Source organism: Eucyclogobius newberryi, unplaced genomic scaffold, assembly GCF_026437365.1.
Source record: "Eucyclogobius newberryi isolate DKJ021-1_F unplaced genomic scaffold, fEucNew1.0.hap1 SCAF_16, whole genome shotgun sequence".
Lineage (NCBI taxonomy): Eukaryota > Metazoa > Chordata > Actinopteri > Gobiiformes > Gobiidae > Eucyclogobius > Eucyclogobius newberryi.
In genome coordinates, this window is record NW_027315790.1 from 29,323,478 (window position 1) to 29,345,290 (window position 21,813).

Sequence of the window (21,813 nt, forward strand, 5' to 3'; positions counted from 1 at the left end):
TGGTCACGCGCTCACATGATCAATCATAATGACATAATAATGCAACACTGGAACGAGATGAATCTTTTAATACAGCAGACGCTTATTGGAAGAAAGCCACAGAGAACGTGTGCTAAAGGAGATCCCACCGAATGCTAGAGCGCGTGATGCTTTTTCTTGCTTTTTTGGACAGGCAGTGTATGTTTCTCTCAGATAAATGGAGACTTTCCACTCGTACTGACTGACAATATCTTGGCAGGTCTTGTTGGCGTCGCTCTCTCTCGGCGAGTTACGACCGGCACAAACTTACGCCAAAACGGAATTAAAACGTGTCAATTACAAATCTGTAATTCTCTATGAGCTAAACTTGTCCGGAGTCCATCACTGTAACTTGTCCCTTTTTACACAATGTGAGCTCAATGCGATGACTTCCTTAATTAGATAGATAGACGTACAAATGGGGGTGGAGAGTGGGCAGTGACACTCGGCAAGCTTTGAGTGGTCCAAACTTACTCCTCGCGAGTTCTTAGCATCCAAAATATTCACTGAAACGACTTTATTACAAGTGCTTTTTGCGACTTTCGAGGTTTTTGCCGTCACAGTGAAGCTAACAGATGATAAAACATTGTATAATTAATATCATGCAGCACACAGCCATCTCATTTTAACCCCACGAGCTGCTTTTATAAACCTATCTGCAACTGGAGCCTCTCATTTTTCCTTAATTACAGATTCGGCCACTTTAAAACGCTCATTATTCGGTCGCTAACCAAGCAGCACACAGCCGTCTGATTTTGACCCGACGAGCTGCTTTTATAAACCTATCTTCAACTACAGCCTCTCATTTTTCCTCAACTACAGATTTGGCCGCTTTAAAACGCTCATTCTTCGGTCGCGCGTCGCTAACCAAGCAGCACACAGCCGTCTGATTTTGACCCGACAAGCTGCTTTTATAAACCTATCTGCAACTGGAGCCTCTCATTTTTCCTCAACCACAGATTTGGCCTCTTTAAAACGCTCATTCTTCGGTCTCGCGTCGCTAACCGTACATTATTTCCAAATGGACGTGCGGATAATGATTTCCCATAACTCTCTGGGTAATTGCAGACGTCCACATTTTCCGCGCGCTGTCTTTTCAGACGGGGAGGACGTACGATCGCCATAAGAGCGGCAGTAATTGTGCAAATTGCAATGAAGTCAATAAGTCCCCGTGTCAAGGGAAATCGATGGAACTCCTCCTGAGCAGCAGAGGTCGCTCACACTTGTCCGAAGCCGCGGTATTGACCACACGCTCAATGGAATAAGACCGAGTTTGCTTAAGAGCCAATATATTGATCAAGATTGTTCCTTTTCCTTCTAATCCTTTAGGAAAATGAGAGTTTGAAGTGGTAAGAGGCGCGGTTGTTTTTCTTCTATAGCGTTTATTAAATGTGACTGGACTTGTTCAAGAAAGTCGCTCCGTGAAAAATGTCCGCTGGTCTTAAAGGGGAGACGGAGGCGCAGACAGTCGATCAATCAATCCGGAAATGTCACTGAATCCCATTATTTCGGGAACGCCGAGTGTCGCGACGTAGACCTTTCTGTTGCAAACGTCCGCAGCTGTTATGAACTTCCCCCCGCGGCAACGACATTAGTTTCAATTTGTTTTAAATTTCTCCACAGCAGCGGCGTTAAAGCGGGTCGCAAGTGCACTGAAGCCTCGCCTCGCTCAGAAATCGTATAAGAGAGAGAAGGCCGTGCCATTTTCTCTGTACGTTTCAAAGCATTTTATAATATTTAAAGCTATTTCTGTCGCCTCATCTGCCCTGGGACCAAGCGTGACCGCCATTCAGCCGACCGCCAGCAATAGCCAGAATAAACTAGCGCCTTTGTACAATCAAAACGTTAGAGGGAATTGTACTCAGATTGTACCTTACTTCGACGGTTAGTGCTGTGCGGGTTCAGTTCCTCCTTGGACTCGTTTCTCTGTGAATTTGCGTTATAATAAAACGCACAACATTCCGCATCTTAACGTGCAGAGAAGTCGTCCGAGCTGTCGTCGCGCTCCCTGAACTCTCTGGTTTACCTTGCGTCTGCCTCCTCCACGTCTGGCTCTGCACTGAGAGCGAGCGAGTAGGACATACAAAGGGCGGGGCGGTTGAAAAAATACAATAAATGGATTCCATGATGTGGGGCGAGCTGGGACGGGTCAGAGAACGCTGAAATGGCAGGACCTGTGGGTTGGAAATACTACTTTGCCTGGGGTGTCATGGTTTCTGTTTGAATGCAGACGGGTCTGGAACCACACCTTGAAAACAGTAAAATATTTGGGACGATCCAGTCACAGCTTAATTGTAGCTCGTGTCTCAAAAAAGCCATCAGTAGACTTTTAGCGCCAAATCAATCACTTCTCTAACGTCGGATTTACAGAGTTTTGTGCTTCACTCGTCGATTCTGGAGAAATCTGTGCCATTATTTGTCACTCGTCTGTGTTTTTTATTAAGTATTTATGTATTTTTACTTTTACGACGCACGGTTTGTATTGTTTTAATCCACCAGTCGATCACGCCCAGGTCAGGCCGACATTTCAGTGTGAATTCTCTCTATACTATGCTCTACAACACTGCTTCCATGACGACCGTGGACGAAAACAATGTCAGTGGCAGAGGAAACCTGCGCAAACACAGGGAGAACATTCAAACGCCACACAAAAAGGCCCGATGACGTCCAGGGGGTCAAACCCAGGACGTTTCTCGTTTAATACGTCCAATAACCGAGGTGTAAGTCCGAACGCTGCATTAACGCACGAGCAGCTGCTTCAGAAGTGACGGCGCAAACTTATTACGAGCGGCGAATCTCGAGGCAATTGCTGGAAACAAATGTGCGTCCGCTACGCCGCCCGCTCGCGTAGTCGGGCGATTCCGTCAAGGCGCGGGGACGGTTTGTGCCCGTTCAATACTTCTCTGCAAATGAGACAAACACAACGTGAGTCATTTCCTTTAGAAGAGCGGTGTCGTTGAATCGGGGGCGACTTTGGATGGTAAGACTCTGTGATCGCGGAGACGGGTGCCAACGTCCGGAAAGAGCTTCATTCTACCTTCGTTTTCGAACCTAATTGAAGCGGCTAAAGTGAAAATATGCCACTTTTAAGCCACTGCGACCATCGTAAAGACTGGCAGAAAAGACGCCATGGAGTGAAGGGTTCTTAGTACTCGATTGACTTGACCAGCGACACACTGTTACACGCTTTGACATAACTTTACAAAGATGTTTTAGTCTAGAATCATATCACGTCTCTCAGATTTGGGCGCAACTGACCGGCGGATTCACCGAAGAAACGCTCAGTCCGTTAGCGTCGAAACAAACAAAGATGGCGGCGTACGAGCGGAAAAAGTGAAACAAATAACGCAAAGAGTTGAGAAAACGATCTGCGTTTTTTGCAATCTTGAATCACACGCAAGCACCGAACTCAAACGTATCTGAGGTTAATGAAGTTTTGTTGCGGGAATATTTTAGAGAGGAAGCAGTAGTTGGAATGCACCAAGTCAGGAGGTTTGTGATGCCGTTCCTGCTGCGACAGAACGTGGAAGCGACTGCCAGGTCAGAGATACATCGAAACTTTCAGAGATATAATGTGAAATGCTGTTAAAGCTGGATGTTCAGGTGTGAAGACGAGACTGAGCATATCCAGGACACGGACATAACGAAGGTGTTTATTACATGCTCTTTTTGTTTCCTCGCTTTGATCTTTGGGAAATCGCGGCTCCGATCGCGGCTACCGTCCCCGTTCTTTCTGTTCTCATTAGTTTGGTTTGGTTTTGTTTATTCGTGGGAGTTTCACCGACTTGTTCTTCCTTTTTAATTGGCTTTGAAGTTACACTCGAGCGAAAGCCGAGGTGTTGTGAGAAAACTTGTAATGTACTGTGTGAAGAAGAGGACAAAGTTTAGGTGAGTACAGCCGCCGACATTATAGAATTCGACTCGTAAATAACTACATTGTACTTTTAAGTGGAGTTTAATCTCACCACATGTTTTACTGCAATATATTTTTGAATTAACAGTACTCTTGAGTAAATATGATAGCTATTCTGCCCACGATGACTCTTCCAATCTTACATTAATAGAACTGGACATTTAAAAGTTACAGTGAAGCAAAAAATAACAACAATTGTGAGTGCGTTGGAGGCCAGCTTAGATTTAAGTCGCTCTCGAACGAGTCGGCAGTGTCCGGCCCTGATGCGATCCGTGACCGTGCATCAGAATGAGTTGCCGTGGTTACACGTCGGCCCGGGCGGACTGACGGGAGAGCGCCGTAATTAACTGGAGCACGGGCAGATGCGAGTGCTATCTGCAGACTGACGGGGCAGACGGGGACAGGGCTGTGCCGGAGAAGGGAAAGACGTATAATTAGACGAGCGTAAGGTGGAAGGCGTCCCAAAACACACGCCAACAAGACTAGAACAAAGACTGGATTATGGGGACAGAGCAACGACTGCAACTGTAAAGAAAAGGAAACAACAGTATTCCAACCAGGGCCCAAAACCCTCTTTTATTCTGGAAGGATGTATTGATCGTAAGAGGACGAGTGTGAGCGAAAGGAGACGATGGACGGACACTGGACTGGACCAAAACGTCTCCTAGGAAGTGCTCAACCTTAGCAAAGCGAAGGAGTCTGTGGAAGACGCCGGTGGAGACGTCCATGAGTCCCAACCATCAGAAACGAGGGTGGGAAGTGGAATTATGAGACCAAAACGTTGAAAAAGAACAAAGAATTTCAGATTTAATACACTTCATGCAGACGTAATCTGTATCTAGAAACCTTCAGTCGCCATATTTAAACCTTTAATTGGTTAAAACAGATCTCAAAGTCCTGCAGACCCCCGTCGACTCCTCTCTGCCAGCCCCTCGTCTTCCTCAGGGCTGTGCAACTGTCCTCCATCACTTGTGTTTACACTCCACACTCGCTCACCACTGCCACTCACAAATACAGAAGAAGAGAAAAAACACCATGACATGAGACGTGGTTGATTCCGGCGGACAGCTCGAGTACCAGCGTTTGTTTGGAGCGACACGTTTGATTCGTATTCAGGTCAGACCGGCGCTCGTCGGAGTGCGAGGGGCTCTGGGTCGTTTCAACAGCACTCTGCGGCTGCGACAGATGCCAGCTGCCCTCCGTCACCAGACATCAGCGCTTGCACCCGCTCAGCCGCTCAGCCGCTCAGCCGCTCAGCCGCTCACGCACCGCAAACATGGAATATTCAGCCACGGACTCAAACTTGCCTTTATTGAATTACAGCAGCTGCTAAAGAGCCTGGACCTGATGTATTTTGTGATGCATGTGATGGAGTAAAAACAGGATAGGCCGTAAAAGCATCAATTCAGGTGAAAATGAGACCACAGCGCTTCCTCTGCATCTATTTATAGAGCGCTTTATGTTACGGGAAGCGGGAAGCTAGCTTTAGCATTACGGCAACGCAGCGAGAGACGTGAAAGTGCTTCTAAACTCATCAGGGTGAATGTTCAGGATGCTCAGACTGCATTAGGACAGTGAGTGATACATGGGGGCAGCTGAAAAGAGTACAAAAATAAAAAAATATTAACTTTGTTTATTTGTAAAAATCAGATACAGAGCTTTTAATGCTGGATAGAATAAGTAAATACCTTATAAACGATGCTCTCCAGACAGAGCGATAACTTCATTAAGCATGTTTCAAATCCTCCACCAGAAAATCTTCAATACAACTTTATTTATAACTTTTTTTTTACTTTTATCCAGATAGGTAGTACAACAAAACATGTTGTTTCACTAAAAATCCAATCTTATTATATTTTGCTAAACATTTTACAAGTTTGATTCCAGTGTTGTATTTTTAGGTGTTTTTAGTTCCTGATTGTAAATTATAACTTCGCACAAGGACATTTCATAACAGTTAAAAAGCAACTGTGTTTATGAACAATGGGCCAAAACTCCTCTAATATCAAACATTTTAATTTGACAAACAAAAATATGAAAATGCTTTTATTTTGTTGAATTCACGTTTTAAGGGATTGAAAAAACGTGTTTCTTGCCCGTATTGTGCCAAAGGTTTGGATGAATTCTCCTGGTGTGTGATGTCATCAACTCTGCTCTACTTCATTTTCTACTCCATTGTCAGCTTTTCTTCTCAAATTGACTGTGTGAAACTATCGTGTAAAGTTAGTTATTATCCCACTACAAAAAGTGAAAACTAGAAAATCATAAAAAGCTGTCATACACACTTTATAGACGACTGTGCGTTTTACATTTCAGGCTGGTTCTAGGATAATTTAGCTTGAAATTAGAAAGTAAATCTGTGATAATAAACATAATTTGGCTTGAAATAGGAAGTAGTGTATTGAAAAAAGCTGGAAACACCTCAAAACCATAATAAAGAAACTCATTTTAAATCTAATCTTGGATCTAGTATTACATTCTGCAGATATTGACACTGTATTATCAGATACAACAATACATAATGTTACAGAAAGTGATTAGACTGAAAACTTGACCATAAAAGTGTAAAACTATAGTTTGTTCAGGTTGTTTTTAGGAGACATAATATGCAACTTATCGGCTTTAAAGACTTTTACCCACTCGCAGTTGAGTAATATTTATTCTACTTTATCCAAAATGCCATTTCTCAGAATATTACCTTATTTTCCGGACTATACGTTTTTTTCAGAGTTTGGCTGACCTTAGTTTACGACTTATACTCCAGAGCGACTTATATGTGACATTATTAGTTCTTTTCACACTGACAACCACAAGAGGGCACTCTCTGGGCTCTAAGCGACGCAGAAGAAGAATCTGCACTTCCTCTACCTCTGGAGTTTGTGGAGTTGTTTAAAAGTGACACAGAGGAAGAAGAATTCAGTGGATTTAGTGATTTGGGGTAAAACTGATGCTTTGGTAAACTTGTTAGCATGTTCTTTATGCTATAGTTATCTGAATAACTGTTCATATGTTACGTTAACAAACCAGACACTTACCACAGTTCTGTCTGTGCCTCATGTAGCTGAAGGTGTTAGCGTTAGCATACGTCATGTAGCTGAAGGTGTTAGCGTTAGCATACGTACACCTATTCACCATGTTCTCTCATCTGTTATTATTTTAAATTGCATTTCAAGAGGAAATGGCTGTTCTTGGTTCAAAAAATGTAACTAAAACATGTTTTTTTCTTCTCTGTTATGCAATTTTTGGCGGGTGCTACTTATTGTCCGGAAAATACAGTATTTTTCCCCCCTACTGCACAATACTCCATTCTGAGATTTAAACGGTGATGCAAAATGTCCACAATGTGTAGCTGTTTATGCAAGACAAACTTTGCAGACGAAAGAGCGATACATCTTCTTTAATAACGTCTTTTGAACTTGACAGTCTAATTTCGCATGCGTTTCCTTTTTGCAGTGTGGCTCCCGCCTCCTCTTAAACCAAACGCACGTCTCTCTAAGTGTCACTGGCAATCTTCCGAGCGCTGCCCTGCTGCGTGTCTGCTGCCAAAGTGATAAGAAACACAAGTTCAAGAAGGACATGAGCCAGAAAACAAGCATGTAGATCGTGTTGCAGCCGCGAGGAAGAAAGCAGCGTAATTAGGCCGTTTTGAAAAGGCTGTTTTCGACGAGGCCGCGGCATTTAGTCCCGGTGTGCCGAGGGAAAGCCGGCCGGGCGGTAGGAACATTTTGGGCTTGTATCGGGAATCGACAGCTGAAAAAAAGGCCGGATCGGGTCTGAGGTCCGTGATATCGACTCCATCAAGCGAGAAGAAACGGATGTAATACGATCGTTTACTGGCTGTTGTGGCAATGAAAAGCTCACAATGTTCAACTTTTATTCACACAAAGCTGTTCTGTACTTACTTTAAAGATAAACAATAGTCACAGAACGCAATTGGGACAGTTTTGCTTCATTTTGTGCTTGTTTTAAGGACACAAAAGCGATTCTCTGTCTCTTCTCTGGTCTCAGATGATGGAAGTACACATACATATACATATACAAATACATATACTGTAGGTTGCATTCATATTGTCATAATTTTAGATGGTGGCAACTGTTTATTAAAGCATTATCTACCATAAATCCCACTATTTGTTTGGGATCGGCCGCGCAAACGTGTCATTAATCTTATGGTTTACCGTCCACTCGACTGACAGCGATGGCGTCTTTGGAGAGGATTAAAGGCACCGTTGTCCGAGGCCCTTGAGAACACGAACCGACGCCGGTGTTTACTTCCGCCAACAGAGAGGACGTTGAACTTTGCGCCGGTTTCTGTTTCATGCGGATTGTCCAAGTATTTACAGAGATGTGAACCATGAACCAGGACAACAAAACGGTGGGATCGGCGCAGCTTTAAGAGGGCTTGGCAAACGCTTTCAAGGCAGAACGAGCTCAGCTGTTCGTTTGGCGTTTAATGGATGATTCTGAAACGTTACGCAATGGATGGATGGACATTTAATTGTGGACATTATGAACCGCTCGTGTCTGATGTTTTGGAGATAAAGTGTCCAGATGAATCCTGAAACACATTTAGTGAACGATAGGGAAATAGTAAACATTTTAGTGTCTATAATTAGTCATAGAAGTAACTTATTCGACGCACTAAAGCTCAAATGTTACGGTACGACAAAAAAAAATAAAAAATCACAAAAATGTTTCTGCATTTGCACAGAAAATGTACACACAATAATAATATATTGTTCCAGCTATTAATTACCGTATTTTCCAGACTCTAAGTAGCGCCTTTTTCCATAGTTTTGGCCGGGGTGCAACTTATACTTATATTTATACTTATATACATATACTCCGGAGCGACTTATATGTGATATTATGTGTTATTTTCACACTTGCAACTGCATTTCATACTCCAGTGCGACTTATATATGTTTTTTTCTTCTCTATTATGATTTTTTTGGCTGGTGCGACTTATACTCCGGTGCGACTTATACTCCGGACAATACGGTAAATCGATTTAGTGATGATCGTGACAGGCCTGGTCCAGACTGAGGTGGTTGGACATGTTCAGAGAAGGAATACTGACTACTACAGTATATCTGGACGCTGCAAGTCACAGAGGAGGAAGGATACTTTTGTCCCAAGGGTTGTTACTCTCCTCAGTCAAACTAGCCTTTTCCTTCCTGGTCCTGACTCCTGTTGTTTTTGTATTAGCATCCCTGTTAGCATCTCATTTAATTGCCACTAGTCTCCGGTTAAGACCACTACATGAGTATGAACTGCCCCTGAGGGATGAATACTTTTGGATTGATTGAGTGATTGATTGATGGGTGAAGTTAGGAGCTGAGAACAAGAGGCAAATCAAAAGAGGAAATGAGAAGATGCAGCGGCTAATGCTGAATAACACGAGCGTCGTCTTGAAATGTAACGCTGACCCTTTAATGTCTTTAACCCTCTGTCTGTGAACCTCTGGTCTGGCCCGTGAAGAGCAGCCACAGGAGGCACGAGCCGCACACACTTTTGGACACATCCCAGAGTGACCCATTTACCCCCGCATCTTAAACAAACGTGCCCCAGAACGGCTGCACATATCTGGGTTAGATTTCGGTGTGTGGTCCCTGAGAGCTTCTGGGACCAATCTGCTGCAGCGACGTGGCACACAGGAGATCGGGCTCCAATCAGCCATCAACCAAAATGAGAAATAGAGCAGAAGAGAAAGTCTGTCCGTGCCATTTATCATCACAAATCTATTTTAAATCCGCCCTCACAAAAAAAAAGGATCTCGTCGACTCCAAAAAAGGCGCGAGATAAAGACGGCCGTTCGGTTAATGAGATTAACCTTGAAACTTCAGACGTAAAGAGGCGAGCGTCTTATCGGGAGGAGAGAAACAAAACGATACGCGAGTGAGTCATCTGGCGCTGATTTATGAAAAGGGAATTCATTGAGAGAGACGTGGAGTGGAGCACTTCGTTGTTTGTTTGTCCTCCGCATTTGACCCACCCTTTCAATGCCGCCGGGGGGGGAACTGTCAGGAGCAGTGGGCGTCACATGTCCAGGTCTTTGTGTTTGGTCAGGACCTTAAAATGTCTGAGTTGAAGGAGGAAACTCACTCAGACACAAGGAAAAACATGACAACGAGACACATGAAGGCCCAGTCTGCTAACCACTCTGCCACCGTATGCGCTTAAGTTACAATATACATTTTATGAGGAGTTGTGTTCAAATCAGTCCTGTCTGGAAGGTGAATTACAACGATATTGAAAGTACCAGAAAGTACCAAAGTGCCAAGAGGAAATGGCAATCACAAACTTTCCTTGGCAAAGAACAGAATGTCCCGTTTCTTTGTGTAAAAGCGACAAACACATGCACGTGAGTCTTGTATTAGCTCGGAAGATCATACTCTGTCTTTCTTCAAATCTTACACTTCTGGAAGTGTTTCGAACGTCTAATCTCAGTTGTGAATAGCGTTTTCACACACTCGTCTATGAATTAATGTTACATCGTCGTTCACTCAAAGTTTAAATATTGTTACTGGGCAGATTAGGCAACATTTGTTTTTAGCATAAGTCGGTAATGAATATAATATTGTAATGACGTGCATCTAAAAGTTTTACGGAACAATGCACTGTATTTTCCGGAGCATAAGTCGCACTGGAGTATAAGTCGCACCAGCCAAAAAATGCATAATAGAGAAGAAAAAAAACATATATAAGTTGCAAATGCAGTTTCAAATGTGAAAATAACAAATAATATCACATATAAGTCACTCTGGAGTATAAGTGTATGAGTATAAATATAAGTATAAGTCGCAACCCGGGCAAAATTATGAAAAAAGATGCAACTTATAGTCCAGAAAATACGGTATCTTCCTTGGAAATGATGGAAACTATTCTATCAACAAAGGTGAATAGACTTTTATGCTGTATTTGCTGTATTTTCAATGACTTTTGAGCAATAAAAAGCTGTAATTGAACATATATTCACACACGGAACGTTCAGGTAACCTCGTTTTTCTTCGCACTGGCCTTCACTCGATGACAGAAAACACTATTTAAACGCGCTTGTATTTCCCTTCACTCGCTGCATCCATCAGACCGGAATCAATAACTGCTTTTGAACGTGTTAATTCCTGTGTTTTTTTGGGGAAAATGTCTCCGTAAACATGTCCCTGAACGTGACGAGGCGGGATTCCTCCTCCTCCGACGGGGAAAAGAACATCTGTCAGGCTCGGCTCACATGGCGTCACGAAAAACACATGAATATTCAGGAAAACTCGGCAGAGATGGTTTATGGTGCAATTACTTGGAGCTGCATGTTGTTTTGACAAGTCATTATTGGCGCCAGGGACTGTTGACAAAATGCATTCGATCAAAACTGATACTAACGCCACTAATTTGAGTTCAAGAGCTCAGTTTTGCTCTTTTACTGTTTAATGGAACGCCAGGGCGAAAAAGAACTATTTTAATACATTTTACAAATATTTAGTACATTTGAAAAGTGACGCTTGTATCCGTGGAGATATTTAATCTATCTTGCAGTTTTAAATACTACAATTCCATCTAAATTGTACTGTGTGTGTTTTTTTAGCTTTACAATTTCACTTCCTGTTTGTCGTTGATGACGTCACAGGAGGAAATTACCAAGAAACTACTGGGCAAAAACTCTTTAAACTTTAATTTGACAAATCAAATATATGAGAGCAACTTTATTTGGTTAAATTGATGTTTAGAATGTCAAAAAAGTTGTTTCTTTGTGTAAATTCTGCATAAACTTTGACTGGATTTAGTGTGATGTCACTTCCTGTCATTTTCCACAAGTTTTCTCCACAAATACATGCTCGATTGGTGTAAAACTATCATTTATATGTACAGTACAACACGTATAAATACTCGTCACACGCCCTTTAAAGAGGACAAAATGGCAGTGTCTTTTTTACTTCAATGAAAGACAATAAACAGATTATAACAGAGGATGGATAAAAGTCCTCTTCATAAATCTTGTCATTACATTCATATAATGTCTTTCTTTTGAAGCCTCTCTCTGTTACAGGAGTAAATCGTGTGTTCAGACGATGGAAAGAGCTGTTTGTTGACTGTAAACTTTTGGTTATACATTTGATCACTTACAAAGACAATAAACAGTTTTGTGGTTCGAATTTGAAAAGAGATATCGGATTATTACTATTAATTATTGACTCCTTCTTCCAGGTTGAAGAATAGTTTATTATAGATGCAGACAGCACACAGTGGGCTCATTTGTTTCTCCGAGTGCTGCTTTAACTTTTATTTTATTTTAGTTTATTGTATTTTATTTATTTTATGTATGTATTTTATGTATTTAATTGGTTTCATTTGTTTAATGGATTTAATTGATTTTATTTATTGACACAGTTCCCCTGCCTGTGACCATGTGACCATCAGGTTATGTCATTTGTCCACCAGGAAAAAACACGAAAAAACTGGCATGAAAGTGCGGCCGTGTCTCCGCAGATCTGACCTGTAACATGGCCTGCTGGCGTTACCTGCTCGTCTCCATAGAGATACTACACCTGCGTAATGTCATATTGTAGAACCTTCTTGGCAAAGCAGTGACATCTCCATGGAGACGAGCAGAAAAGTTACATAATGCTACGCAGGTGAGTCCCTAGAACGTGATCTCTGATTGGCTGCAGCATCGCCCTCTCTCCAGGGGATTCTGCTTCCTGTTTAGTGTTGTTATATTTCAACAGCGATTATCGTTCATAACGCTGATGTAGATCGTGAGACCAGCTGACAAATTCATATTTAATCGCCTAAATATAAAGTATTGAAAGTTGATGTTTAATTCCATTGTCTCGTTGTTTAAATAATGGCAGACGATTGTGATTCTCTCTCTCCAGACTCACAGCACCATGAGCTCTAATGAGATCTCCCGCTTCAGCCGCATCAGCCGCAAGTCCAATAAGTCTTAATACAATTGGCTGTCAGCATTATGCATTCATACTTAAATGAGCTGTGATGTGATTGGGGCACTGGCAGGGCTATATTTAATAAAGTGTAATATGATTGGCTGCAGGCAGTTGCAGGCTCTAATGTGATTGGCTCATATAGATTTCAGACAAAATAAGGTAAAGTGTCACCAGCTTCCTGTGGGCGGTGAAATGTAAAAAGAGCTAAAGTTGTGTGTGGACAATGTTAGAAAGACAAAATACGGATTTCAAATCCAACCATAACATTTTTGATCTGAGATTTGTGTTTTTCTGACTAACGCTTGTCCTGGACGCCTTGGACGCTCTTCCTGGACGCCCAGGCATCCAGCGCACATTCTCATTTGGACATGCTCAGTGGGACATGCTCAGTGGAGGACTTGCTGTGTTTCCCTCTGTAGCTGTGCAATGGCAGAACAAGTGGAGAATATGGCTTTGGTGCATTAACTTTAGCGATGGGCCCCGTGGCCCGTCTGGGACCCGCAGATACTTCAGAGCTGAGCAGAGTTTAGTCAATATCATTACTTGCTCCAATAGCTGCGTCTTGAGGATTTGTTTTAATCGTCGCAGGGTTTGTTTTGCTCGTCACTGGAGCCTCATCTCTGATTGGCTGCTGCGCCGCGTCTGCCACAAAAAAAGATTAACAAAGCTCAACTTTTGGATGCTCTGGACGCTCTGGACGCTCTGGACGCTCTGGACGCTCTGGAAGCTCTGGAAGCTCTGGATGCTCTGGATGCTCTGGACGCTCTGGACGCTCTGGACGCTCTGGACGCTCTGGAAGCTCTGGATGCTCTGGACGCTCTGGACGCTCTGGACGCTCTGGACGCTCTGGATGCTCTGGAAACTCTGGACGCTCTGGACGCTCTGGACGCTCTGGAAGCTCTGGACGCTCTGGATGCTCTGGAAGCTCTGGAAGCTCTGGAAGCTCTGGAAGCTCTGCGTCCGACGCTCAAACGCCCTCGTCGCACCGCTACCAAGGCTCAAAGCGCAGGATTCGTGCCGCAAAAACACTAGACTTTGAATGTAAACTGGACGCTTTGGACGGGCCTTAAGAAACCATTTAAGTGTAAAACGGGCAAAACAAACCACCACCAGAAAAGTTACTCAGTTCACTTTTACATTTAAGTTACATTTGATAGCATCTTCTAGTGTTTGTGTTTGTTATTTCCAGCGCTGCGAACTCGTTCAATCACATCAAGCAAGAGCAAAAAGACATGAATTGTCTCCTTTAACCTTTGTGCTCTGCCATTCTTTTTATCTTATTGTCATCATTATGAATACGTTTATCTCGTTTCTGATGTCGTGATTGGCGCGTCAATCTTCAATAAATCTAAATCAAATGAAGAGTTAACAACACTTTACCATCTTTATTCATCCAAACGCATCGCAAATAATCACGCTAAATGCACTCGCCTCGCCGCCGTCATAATTACGGGCCTGCAGAACGCTACGCCGCCGTCAGAAGATGTCGAGGTGCATACGTAGCTCGACAAAGGCCCAGGTTCTCCCCAGTCGTCCTCCTTCAGAGCCAGCGCAGCAGCAGTTTAAAAGGCTTAGCCCACATCCGCCTGAATCCAGCTCCCCCTGCCTGCTTTGGGCGCACGTTGCCAGGTTGAATCCGGCTCTCCCTGCCTTGCTTCGGGCGCACGTTGCCAGGTTGAATCCAGCTCCCCCTGCCTGCTTTGGGCGCACGTTGCCAGGTTGAATCCGGCTCTCCCTGCCTTGCTTTCGGAGCCCGTTGCCAGCTCTCGCCTCCCCAATGAGCCGCAGCACTGGATTTACCATTGTTTTGTCAAGGTTTTCACGTCCAAAAACACGGATGAGGAGAATAACGGCAGGCCCAGCGGTGGCAGCGGATAAAAGAGATTCTAGAGCGCGCACACGTGGCTGCTGGCCTAATTAAAGCGTTCTGATGATTGGGTTTTTTCTAAAGTGGTCCATCACACTGTCTCTGGAGTGTTGCTGTTCAGTACATTCAAAGCTTTCACCTGTTATTGGTGTATTGTTCTGTGAAAATGTGCTATAGCGCGCTGCATAAAACTGTGTGATTGGTTTGCAGGCATTTTGTTTGAAGAGCTACAGAAGTGTGTAAAATGGAAGGCAAGTAGCTACGCAAATAGTGTTATTTTACTCACGAATAAAGCAAAATGTATCACCAGAACTATAGCAAAACACATCATTAGTAGACTTTCTTAGCAGCTCTGGGGGTCAGCGAATTTTTGAAGGATTGAATCAAGTCCCCTGTATTTTTTCTATAACATTAGCACAAGTTATGAATAGTAAAAGGTCGAGCACATTTTTGCCATAGCAACAGTATGAATAAGGATGAAACCGCTTTCTTTTCTGATTGATTGGTGAATGTTCGCTTTTTTCCACCCACGTCAATTCAAACGATTACAATAATTGATCAAAAAAGCGCAAAATAACTTTACGTTGCCTTGTTTTCCATCTTGTGCTGGTTCCCCTCGCGACCGACACTTTTAAAGTCAACTTGAAACATTAAAACGATATAAAATGAAACAGCAGGCACGAAAACACGACGAAAGAAACAACAGAAACGGCTTTAAACGCTCCAACGACGACGAAGGAGATGGGAACAGGTCGCGTCTGAGAGCGTAAAGCCACACGGGGACGAAGACGGTTCAAAGTGCATCTCTCCTTTGATGCAGCGCTAAATGTCCGAATGCCGCAGAACAACCGGAGGGTGTGCGCGGTTACGGCCGGACGAAAGAAGCCTCCTCTCCCGTTGCCGAGCGTCTGGGATCCTCCGAGAGAAAAGTGCAAATGCAGGGACATGTGGGCGGATAAATAACACCAGCTGCCTCGCGTCGCAAACAGGACGCGTCCCGAGCTAAAACACGCTCACGCTAAACAGCACAGGAAGCGTCCGCTCGCTCTCCCTCCAGTCGAACGAGGCCACGCGCACATTTGCATTCTCCTTCACGTCTACAAGTCTTCCACCCGAGATGTCAGCGAGGTATTGATAATTAGAGCCGAAGAGTTTTTGTGGGTGTGTGGGGCCCGAAAGAGATGCTTTGTTGTTTTTGGAGGACGAAACTACCAGATCCGTTGGCGCGTTAAGTGAGGCACTTTACTTTATGCTGCGGTGGTGGTGATGATAATAGGGTGGAAACGGCGTGGTAATTAAAAGTAACTTGGCCTAGTGGTGACACCTGCTGGGCTCTGGAGAATTAAGACGGGTGAAGGCGTTGGTTTTACAATCCACAGAAACCGATTTTAGGCCAAAATATGAGAACAATTGCAACTAAATGACTCCATCCATCCATTTTCTACCGCTTTCTCCCTTTCGGGGTTGCGGGTGACTATCCCAGTGACTTCGGGCCTTAGGCGGGGTACTCCCTGGACAGTGGCCAACTCGTCGCAGGGTTAACACAGAGACATACCATTCACTCACATGTTCTCACTCACATGTTCATTCACTAGGGCCAATTTAGAGTCACCAATTTTACCCAACACATGCATGTCTTTGGACCCACGGTAACACGGGGAGAACATGCAGATTCCACCCAGAGAGATCATGTGATGTTGGTCTGGCGTCCCGGAATCGAACCCATGATCTCCTCCTTGGGAGGGAAGAGCGCTAACCGCCTTTGCCACCGTGCACCAACTAAATGACTCCTGATATATAAATGTGTATTATCATTTATACTATTCATCTATTTTGTATCGATGGAACTGCAGTGTCTCAGTTAAAACATGTGATTGTTCATTTTTGTTGCAAGAATAAAGATGAACACGAGCAAAGATCCAGTGGGACCCAAGGTCACATAGAGAGCGAGGCTTCAGCCAATCAGCTGCTTTCTTATTCATCCTTTGTCCTCCTGACATTCAGCTGTGTCCTTTATAATGGACATTGGGTTGACTAGAATATCTATCAGCTGATTAGAGATAGTCTTGTTCAGTCCAGAGCACATGCATGTTCTGCTGATGATGCTCATGTCGAGGCCTTTGGGAACAGCCCGTTTCAAGCAAAGATGGTCAAAAAAAATGTTTTATAAATGTCATGTATAGTATTTAATCATATATTATATCCTAGTCCCAGTTTGACCCAGTGCACATGGGAGGGACTGAGGCCGTAGTCTTAGTAGGACTCATACTCCAGAGTACTTTGCAGCCGGACATGGGCGACGTGGCTAAATGAGGATTAACCTGTGTCACAATAAGACACCGCACAATCCAGCTGCCAATTTTGAAGCTAAATAAAACTTTCGTAAACCACTAGAAGCTTGCCAGAGTTGAAAAGCATAAGAGCATAAAAGCCTCTTTAAAGCCTCTTTAAACTCTTTATTTAAGCCCTTTCGTCAACCATCTGATAAAGGAGAACTATTAAGCTCCTGAGCATGTTAAATAAAGATGTAACCCATTTATTTTCAATCAAATCTATCGTTCTGTGAAGACTCTGGATCAGTTTCTAGTCCTTAAATCTTGTTTTAAGTGACATTGGCTTCAGCTTGGAAATGGGAATTGTCAAACAAATGCTCAGTTTACTTTGTATCAGAACAAACCTGCTGCAGCAGCTTTACTCCTCTTTAGATTTATAAAAAAATACAGGTGGAATCAGAAATCAGATTATCCTCGGTGAAGAGCGTGTTACATTTATATGACAACAACTGAACCTTTCTACAATTTAGAGTAAATCTGACATCGGAGTCCAAAACTGCAGAGCGTAAGTATTGTATCTAGTCGACTTATTTGATGTAAGTTAATCTTTCATTTAATACATTGTGTTACTTGATCATGCAAGTTCAAACTACACAGTATTAATGAGAAAAATAGTGTGATTTCCCTTCTCTAATCAGTGATCAATAAGTACATAACCCATTTTAATCCTATGTTGTGTTTTTCGATGTCAAACTATTCCAAGTATTCAGAATTAAGTACTCTGATTGGACCGAGTAGCGTAATATGTTACAAAATACATTTAAATGCAGATATTTGGTATTCTGTAACCCTGCCATCTGATGCGCTCCATCTTAAACACCCTAAATGTGACTTGGGACTGCTCTAAAACGCCCATTTTCCTTTTTAAGTCTCTCCAAATAACTCCCGTTGGTATCACAACAGAATCATTTGCCTTCTCAGACTTACCATAATCATCAAATCAACAGCGAGCCATCTTATTCAATCTGAAAATCTCCTCATCCGTCTTCTGAACCCATTTAGCACGCAACCCGGCTCTAGCCAGAGAATGCTCTTCAGAACACTTTAAATTGCCTCTTCCTCGGCTTTTGCTCCCGTGGGAACCTCCTTTATGCGACGCCGTGATAAGGAGCAGGCTGGGACTCGCTTGTCAAGGCTTTTCCGAGTGTTTCCTCTGCACTCACGGGCTGTTGACTCGTCGCCGCTCCAACCTTCCAAGGGAAGATTAGCATTTCGCTCACAAGTCAAAGTACAAGAGTTGTGTTTTTTTACGTGTGGAACATGTAGTTGAGATGGAAAAATGTTACTAGTAGTTCAGTAAATCAAGAAGTCTAGTTCAGGACCAGACAAGATAAAACCAGGATTTAGGAAGTGAAATTATAAACCTAAAACATGTGCTATTCTGTGATAACATTTTTATACATACAATGAAATGTTTGCATTTTAGTCCAGCGAGTCGTCCGACCTGTCAGAGGCAAGTGTGAACGCACCCTTCCTCCTCATTCGGAGCCTACTGTACTTATTGGACTTTAAGCCGCTACTTTTTTCCCACGCACTTTATTTTAAGCTCACAGAGAAATGAGTCTAATGAGGAAGTGAATCTAGACACGGCAAAACGCAAAGACACACGGGAGCACGGACATGAGACATACAGCGGTCTGCAGTTTAGAACCTGCCGCAGTGAAATGAGACTTTCTTGGCCAGAGCTGATCATGTTTCTGTGTAAATATCAAATAAAATGTTACAACGCAACACTCACTCGATAAGTACGAGCTCAGGAGCAGATGAACCAGATGTGAAGACAGAGACACAGGTAAATCAGCTCACACAGAGTCATCAAAGACAGAGGGGGCAGAGGGACAAAGGGGACAATAGGGACAGAGAGGACTGTAAGGACAGAGGGGACAATAGGGACATATGGGACAATAGGGACAGTAGAGACAGAAGGGACAGTAAGGACAGAGGGGACAGTAAGGACAGAGGGGAGGGACAGTAGGGACAGAGGCCACAGTAGAGACAGAGGGGACAGTAGGGACAGAGGGCACAGAGGGGACAGTAGAGATAGAGGGGACAGTAAGGACAGAGGGGACAGTAGAGACAGAGGTGACAGTAGAGACAGAGGGGACAGTAGGGACAGAGGGGACAGTAGGGACAGAGGGGACAGTAAGGACATAGGGGACAGTAAGGACAGAGGGGACAGTAGAGACAGAGGTGACAGTAGAGACAGAGGTGACAGTAGAGACAGAGGAGACAGTAGAGACAGAAGGGACAGTAGGGACAGAGGGGACAGTAGAGACATAGGGGACAGTAGGGACAGAGGGGACAGAGGGGACAGTAGGGACAGCCGTGATGTGTTTTCTGTTTGTTAAGCTTCAAAATGCTGTGTTTAATTACAATCCAACTCATATTCAGTGAGAAATGTATCTAATTAGACCATCGCTGCGAGACCCCCGGTCCAAAAGACAATCGTTGCGTGTGAATATCTCAGGGTGGACACAGGGTGGACTTATTGACAGGTGCAGCCTTTATATGTACAATGTCTTGCTTCTTTGTAAATGTTGTTGGAGCAGCTTTTATTCAGGAGCTCTGTAAAGCCTGAAAAGAACTGTAATTCTGTCCTGCCTTTTCGCTGAAGGTGATTCTTTTGACTGATGCCTTGGGTTTTGTTACAGGGTTTGTTACAGAAGTGAGTCATATCCAGTGACATATGTGGCTGAAGTTTATTCCATTGAAGCCAAAAATCAAACAGGAAAAGGACTCAATTAAAGATTAAGCAGTTCCACACATTTATGTCAAGCAAATTTAACTAAACATAAGCTGTGTGTGGAACGGGCTGGTCTTAAAGTAGACCTGCTTTAGACCTGCTTTAGACCTGCTTTAGCCCTGCTTCGGACCTGCTTCAGTCCTGCTTCAGTCCTGCTTTGGACCTGCTTTGGACCTGCTTTAGACCTGCTTTAGACCTGCTTTAGACCTGCTTTAGACCTGATTTAGTCCTGCTTTAGTCCTGCTTTAGTCCTGCTTTAGTCCTGCTTTAGTCCTGCTTTAGACCTGCTTTAGACCTGCCTCGAAATGTGTGTGCTGCTTTAGTCCTAGTCTGGTACTACCCAGTTTAGTCCTAGTCTGGTGCTACCTGCTTTAGTCCCAGTCTGGTGCTACCTGGTTTAGTCCTATTCTGGTTCTACCTACTTTAGTCCTAGTCTGGTGCTACCTGGTTTAGTCCTAGTCTGGTACTACCTGGGTTTGTCCTGGTCTGGTACTACCTGGTTAGTCCTGGTCTTGTACTACCTGCTTTAGTCCAGCTTTTGGTTCACTCTCGGATGTGTCCATGATGAAGACACGTTTGGATGAGCGCCAGGTAAAACACCAGCTGGAACACATAACCCGGCATGGCATGGCATGGACTCACCCAGCATGATGAGCGTGGTGGTGCCCTGCTCGTTGCCCGTGGGGTACGTGGCATATTCGCAGGTGTAGCGTCCCGCGTCGGCCATCTTGAGGTCGGAGATGCGGATGGACGGGTTCTCCAGGCTATTGTGCAGGAATGCCACCCTGTCTTTGAACTCCGGGTTGGGAAAGCTCTGGCCGTACATGGGATGGTACACGGCGATGTTGTCCCTCTGTCCGTCCACAGGCTCCCAGATCCAGGACACCTACGGACAGGAAGTGAGTTAGAGGCGTTTCATGGCAAGGCAAGTTTATTTGTAGAGCACATTTCATACACAAGGCAATTCAAAGTGCTTCACAGCAGGAAAAATGCATTCAAATCACAAAGAAATTACAGAAACAGAAATACAATAAAATTAACTAAATTAAAAATTATCAATCCAGCTGATTGTCTAAACTAATAAAATCACAAACAAAAGAGAAGAGTGCAAAGAAAAAAATATTTCAGTCATATGCGCAGCTAAACAAAACTGTTTTTAGCTTAGATTTGAACATTGTCAGAGTAGAAGCCTGTCTCACATCTTCAGGAAGACTGTTCCAGATTTTAGCTGCACAAAACTGAAACGCAGATTCCCCATGTTTTGTCCTGACTCTGGGCACCAGCAGGAGGCCGGTCCCTGAGGTCCTCAGAGACCGAGATGGTTCATATGGCACTAACATATCCAAGATGTACTTTGGTGCTAGGCCATGGAGAGACTTGTACACAAGCAGAGCTGCTTTAAAGTCTATTCTCTGAGCCACAGGGAGCCAGTGCAGAGACCTGAGAACAGGACTAATGTGATCATACTTCCTGGTTCTAGTCAGGACCCAAGCAGCAGCGTTCTGGATGTACTGCAGCTGTTTTACAGCTCGTTTGGAGAGGCCAGTGAGCAGGCCGTTACAGTAGTCTAATCTACTGGAGACAAACGCATGGATAAGTCTCGCTAAATCTGGTTTTGACACTATATTTTTGATTTTGGCAATGTTTTTTAGATGGTAAAAAGCTGCTGATGTTATTGATTTGACGTGGCTATTAAAGTTCAAGTCTGAGTCCATTATTACCCCCAGATTTCTAATTTGGTTTGTAGGTTTTAGAGCGAGACTCTGGAGGTGACCGCTAACACTTTCTCTTTGTTTCTGTGGGCCAAAAACTATTATTTCAGTCTTGTCTGAGTTCAGCTGGAGAAAGTTGTTTTGCATCCACAAACTGATCTGTTGGATGCAGTGACAGAGTGAATCCACTGGTCATATTCACCTGCCGACAGTGAAACATAGATCTGAGTGTCGTCTGCATAATTGTGATAGGACACATTTTCACTGCGTATCAACTGACCTAAC

The 21,813-nt window shown here is 43.7% G+C and overlaps 1 protein-coding gene across 1 annotated transcript in view; it reads right to left on the reverse strand.

Moving 5' to 3' along the window:
* Window positions 1–21,813, reverse strand: part of pvrl2l (PVR cell adhesion molecule related 2 like) — a 196,607-nt gene that overhangs the window by 84,802 nt on the left and 89,992 nt on the right. Inside the window, exon 4 of the mRNA XM_072447238.1 lies at window positions 20,459–20,702. Coding sequence (XP_072303339.1) covers window positions 20,459–20,702 — 244 coding nt within the window. The remainder of the gene's footprint in view (window positions 1–20,458; window positions 20,703–21,813) is intronic.